At 38.1% G+C, this 6,062-nt stretch overlaps 1 protein-coding gene across 1 annotated transcript in view; it reads left to right on the top strand.

Annotated features, from left to right (window-relative positions):
• Positions 1-100: 100 nt before the first annotated feature.
• The window catches only part of NUFIP1 (nuclear FMR1 interacting protein 1), a 46,925-nt gene continuing 40,963 nt past the window's right edge, over positions 101-6,062 (top strand). Inside the window, exons 1-5 of the mRNA XM_037526992.2 lie at positions 101-528; positions 2,843-2,925; positions 4,079-4,177; positions 4,936-4,998; positions 5,890-5,966. Coding sequence (XP_037382889.1) covers positions 120-528; positions 2,843-2,925; positions 4,079-4,177; positions 4,936-4,998; positions 5,890-5,966 — 731 coding nt within the window. The 5' untranslated portion in view covers positions 101-119. The remainder of the gene's footprint in view (positions 529-2,842; positions 2,926-4,078; positions 4,178-4,935; positions 4,999-5,889; positions 5,967-6,062) is intronic.

Below are 6,062 nucleotides of genomic sequence, written 5' to 3'. Positions count from 1 at the left end.
CCGGCGCCGACCAATGACGTTGCATCCCGTGGTTGGCCGAGCCGTGTGGTCGCGTACCGGAAGTGACGCCTAACGTGTGTTCCACAGTCGCATGGTAGGATCCTAAGCTGGCGGGTGGCATGGCTGAGCCGGCTGGAGGCTTCGTGACTTCCCCGGCATGGTTTCCCGCCGCAGAGCTGCCCCCCGCGTTGGGACCTCCGAGCGACACTGCCCCGCCGTCGGACAACTGGATGCTCTGGGCAATGCTGCCGCCACCACCACCGCCTTCGTCGTTGCCTCCTGCAGCCGGGCCACACGCTTCCCAGGCTCAGCCCCCCAAGAAGGCCCAGGCTGTCCCCGAGGCGCCGCCCCCCTTCGATACCCAGATTCTTCCCGGTGCGCAGCCCCCCTTTGACGCCCAGTCTCCCGTTGACTCTCAGCATCAACTCAATGGCCAACCTGCCTGGAATTTCCAGGCTTCCACCTCATGGTACTGGGGACAGTCTCCTGGTGTTTTCCCTCAGCATCAGAAGTCGCATAACACTCCAGGTAGGTTATTTTCTCTGTACCACCTTTTTGTACCTTCTGTTCTTCTCTCTCCCATTTATCGCCGCTGCTGAGTCTACCCTGCGCTCTTGGAGACTGGTCATTAATGTTTTGCTGAGTCTACCCTGCATTCTTGGAGACTGGTCATTAATGTTTTGTAGCGTGATCAATTCAGTTTAGTAGTTATTTATCGAGTTCCAACTGAGTGCCAGGGACTGAGAATATATCAGAGAACAAAACATACAGACATCCATAGTTTAATGGAACTTGATATCTGGTGTAGAAAGACAGACCATAAGCGAAGTGAAACAGTGTGTATTGGAAGGCAATGAGTGGTGCTATGGAGTAGTAGGTTTTTTTTTTTTTTTAAGATTTATTTATTTATGCATACAAGAGCTGGGGTACAGGCCAGAGATGAAGGGGGGGTGGAGGGAGAAGAGAGGATTCACCAGAGACAGAGTGGGGAACAGAACAGGCAGACTGACTGAAATACACTGCTGAGGGGAGCAGCGGGCCAGTCAGGAGAGGTCTGCTGCGCCATGTGAGTTGCTCCCTGGCCGGCCAGGGGATCAAACTCGTGCTGCAGAGGCTGCAGATTGCTTCATAGTGCGGTGCTTAACCCCTTGCACCACCAGGGAGGCCCCTGCTATGGAGAATTTTAAAAAAGAACAACAGTTATTGCAGTTTTAAATGTCAGTCATAAGGAAGTTGACATTTGAGCAAAGATTTCAGGGAGGTAGATCAGAGCCATGTATGCATCTAAGGTGATAGGAATATAGGCAGAAGGAACTACAAGCATAAAGACCTGAAGCAGCACATAATGGAAGACAAGAATGGAAACCAGTGTGCTAGAGAGCACTGAACCCTAGGTAGAATTGTAGAAGTTTGGGGGAAAGGCAACTATTTTAGCACTTTGTAGACTGCGAGACTTTGACTTTCACTGTTATGATATAGGTCGTGCAGGGGAGTGACATGATTTGATTTGTGCTTTGAAAAGAATAATGTGGGTACTGATTGGAATAGAGTAGCAGGGAGACTATTTAAAAAGCTATTGCAGTTATCCAAGTAATAGATACTGGAATTTGGACTAGGGTGAAACTCAGGAGATGGTGAGTGATTGGATTCTAAATATATTTTGAAGCTACATTAGCGCCAGCATGATTTGCTGAATGATAACATATGTGGGGTGTGAGGTGAAGAAGAGACAGGAATAACAAATTTTTTTTTGCCAAACATTTGGAAGTATGTGATTAGAGCCGATTTGGAAAATAAACCAGGAATTGAGTTTGGAATATGTTTGTTTCAAGTGGAGTTATTGAATAGGCTGTTAGCTATTAGTTTGTACTTTCAGGAGAGGTTGGTGCCTGGAGCTGTAAATGTGGTGTCATCAGCGTATAGGTTATAACTGAAGTAACAGAATTCTCCAACTTTGCATAAGATTCATTTTGCATTAAATTAAATTCAAATCAGTGTTTACTGTGTGCCAAATGCTGGGACTATGAATGTGCATGAAACAGTCCCAGGTCAGGTGATTTCTCATATATAAATCACAGTACAGTATGACAGAGGATAGAGGCATGTAAAATGTGATTTCAGAGTGGGGAGGAAATTGGGGAAAGCTTTTGGAAAGTGTCTTGGGAGGTGTTTAGGATTTGGAAAGAGATACGTCTTAGGGAGAGTATGCGTTCTGAAGATTGCAGTATTCTGGTGTGACTGAAACATTCTGTAGGGTGTTTTGGGACGAGTAGGGTGAGAAAATAAACTGGGATTTCACTGAAGGACTCCAGGAAAATTTTTGAGCAGGGTTGTGATTGGAGGAATTTTGGAGTGTCACTGTGCAGGATCTGTTGGAAGAGAGTTTAGAAACTGGCAGACAGCCTGGAAGTTGGCACAGTAATCTAGGTGAAAGATCAGGATTTCAGACTTCTGTTGTGGCAATAAAAAAGGAAAGGAATTTGGGAGAAAACGTGTTTCACAGATTTCTGTTTTTCTGGTGTAAAACTGATGCTGAAAGAGATGTATTAGGGATTTTATGATTTACATTTCTAATGTTTGAAATAGCTACAACAAATTTTATCAGGTTAGCTTGTCCATTCCTTGACATAGATGCCTACAGTGTAATTTCACTAATAAGCATTAATTTGTAAAGTATTTATTTGACAAACTATTCTTAATCTTTATTAATTTGTTTGAACTCCTAATCATCTTGGAATACTTTATCACTATTTTTACTCAAGTATTTGGAGAGTGCTCTAGCAGATAAATTTTTAAACAATTATATAACTGCACGTATTTATTGGTCTTTTTATTTTTTTAGTGAAACATCCTTATTTTCCACGAAAATATGATGCACAGTTCACTGATAACAACTTCCCTCCCAGTAGAAAACAGAAAAAAAAGGTATATATAAAAATGTTTTTGAATGTGACACTTTAGTCTAATGGCACAGTTTTGTATCTATGTTTTTATAACCGCCTTCGTGTTTTACATCCATTATCACCACCAAGGAACCTTGCTATAATGAGATCTTTAAGGGTCTTAGCTGTGAGTAAAAACTTCAGATGTGATCTTTTTGAGAAATAAATGGAGAAATTGTAGAAAAAGAAAACATTGAATCCATTTCACTATAGCATCAGGAGAAATGCATTTAGGAAATATGACTATAGGTAAATATAAATGCTCTCAAGCCTTGATGAAGTGCTCTGTGCATGTGTGTATGTGTGTGTGTCTGTGTGTGCATGTGTAAAATTAGCAGATTGGGAGGTTGGAGCAGAGGCATGGAATAAATTGTCTTTTTTTAAAGTGAAGAACAATTCTTCGTTATTATACTTTAGAAATCAAATGTTGAAATACATTTCTTTTATTTCGATGTTGCTTACAAATCTATAGTCTTTCAGATTTTAAAGTATACATGTCATTTGTTTAGAATGAATTGAGTAATGTCTGCAGCATAAAACTACTCTTCTTCATTTTGGCATTAAAAACCATATCGGTAATGTTAACAAAATATCGAGCAAATTTACTATATATATTAACACCATCCAAACATTAAATTATTGGAAATTATTTCCTCATTGTCTGGTTATTGTAATGCTCTGCTTTGTTTTATGTTTAAGCGTAAACAGCATATTGGGTACAAAAAGTTACTAATCTTTACGTTAATGATTTTTTTTTCTTCTTTATGGTTTAAAAAAGAGAGAGACATAATTGTTTTTCCTGAAAGATGAAGAACTATTTTTTACCTTTCATTTTTTGTTCATTTTGACATAATGCTATATTGAATGTAAATTAGTTACCAGTTTGAAATATACTCAGTTTCTGTTAGCACTATTCAGATTTAAACATTCTTTTATCATGTATGTCTTTTCCTAATATATTTGCTTAAAATAAAAAGAATTACCCTTTCTTTAAAAAATGTATTCTGAAGTTTCTTCTACATTTAAGAGTGATGTGAAAAATCAAAGAATCTATTACTGGAAGTATAATTATATTTTTATTATTGAGTAAAGACTTTTTGCCAAAAGCCTAATGCATCTTTGTTTTTTGTTTGCAGAGAAGAAAGGAGCCTGTTTTTCACTGTTTTTGTGATACCTGTGATCGTGGTTTTAAAAATCAAGAAAAGTATGATAAACACATGTCTGAACATACGAAAGTAGGTTTCTTTGATTGTTAAATTTGTTTAGCAGAATGGATATATTTGGTAGAAATTCTGAACCTTTTATCCTTAATAGTTTATAATTTTCATAGAAATGTTGTTATAATAACTTAACGAATTAGGACAGTGACCCTGGGGTTTGCAGATTGAGAGTGTAGAGCCCACTGCTTCAGGAAGAGGCAATGTAGCAGAGGAGAAGGGCCATCTGTCAGTTGTTTGTATGTGTGTGTTGTCTTGGCTTCTGAGAGGACTGACTTCTTCTCCATTTGCTCTGTGCACCTACTGAATTCTTTCCCCTTTAAGGCTGCTCTTGATCCTTTAACCAGGCTATAATTTGCCATGTCCATTCAACCTCTGAGGGTGGCCTGAACTGTATTAAATGATTTTTAAAGAAAATTTTAATTAGAATATTCTTAGTTTGGAAATGTTCTTTGTCATTTTATAGGCATGCCCCTCAACTTTAGGAATTAAGAATATTTTACAATATTGCTGATGTCATGCATTCTTTCAAGTAGAGAAGTAAATGATATGTATTGTTATACTGTATACTTCAAGAATGTTATTCCTTCTTAAAAGCAACTCTGTTTTGAAGATATACTTGTTTTGCTATTGACATCACTATTCACATCCGTAGTGGTAACACCACATTGATGAGAAGGCTATGTAATGTGACCAGAATATGTCTCTTACGTAGTAGTAGGGTAAATTTAATATGAAAAACATTGAGTAGTCTAAAATAGTCTTTTTCTTAACAGTGTCCTGAAGTAGATTGTTCTTTTAGTGCACATGAGAAGATTGTCCAGTTTCATTGGAGAAATGTAAGTTCTTAAGTGTTTTTTGGATACATGCTGTTTTTATTTCATTGATTCATATAGACTAATAATAAGTAACATTCTTGGAGTACTTTGTTAAGACTTTCTGTATCTCTTATTCCATTTTATCCTTACAAGCCACTATGTGAAGTAAGTAATATTGGCTTTGTTTATTTTTTTAAAAAATATTTACTTATTTTTATACAAGAACTGGGGTACAGGCCAGATGCGTGGGAGGGAGAGAGGATTCACTGGAGACAGAGGCAGGGAACAGAATAGGCAGACTGACAAAATGCACTGCTGAGGGAAGCAGCGGGTGAGACAGAAGAGGTCTGCGTTGCCCTGTGGGATTCTTGGTGGCCGGCCAGGATCGAACCTGTGCTGCAGAGACTGTGGATAGCTTCACAGTGCGGCGCTCAACAAAGCCAATATTGGCTTTGTTCAACAGATAAAACAGTGATTTGACCATGACCTCAGAATTGATTCTTGTACTTGAGTTACTGATTCTAAATTTTATACTGTTTTATTATACTATGCTGCTTAAAATCACTGTGTATTATTTCTTTAGCTGCCTCCTTCAATTTTGGTTGGTAGGTCATTTTTGAGTATTTAATGTCAGTTCAGAAAATGAGTAACATCTAATTCATAATCAGAATTATGTCACCTTTTTACTCCTTATTAATTGTTCTAATCTAAATAACCAAGAAATTATTACTATTTTTCTTTAAAGGAAAAATTATAGTAAGGTTATATATAATCCATGCACTTGTAGTTTTAGAATTGTCTCTGCTAGTAAATTTAATGGTCAGTGCAAAGTTTTCATTATCCCTCATAATACTTGAGAATGTCAGAAGCATAAATGTGCTTCCTGAAGTTCAACAGGCATTTTCTTCCTAGATGCATGCTCCTGGTATGAAGAAGATCAAGTTAGACACTCCAGAGGAGATTGCAAGGTGGAGGGAAGAAAGAAGAAAGTGAGTAAAAGATTCAGAACTAGTAAAATAATTTTCTTAACTTTAAGGCTGAGTACTTCAAAATCATGACCTTTCTGGCCCCAATGAATAATTTAA

Source organism: Talpa occidentalis, unplaced genomic scaffold (genome assembly GCF_014898055.3).
Source record: "Talpa occidentalis isolate TD23 unplaced genomic scaffold, MPIMG_talOcc4v2.1 talOcc4.5, whole genome shotgun sequence".
Lineage (NCBI taxonomy): Eukaryota > Metazoa > Chordata > Mammalia > Eulipotyphla > Talpidae > Talpa > Talpa occidentalis.
The sequence above is the reverse complement of the archived record's forward strand: the minus strand, read 5'-3'. Positions and strand labels throughout refer to the sequence as shown.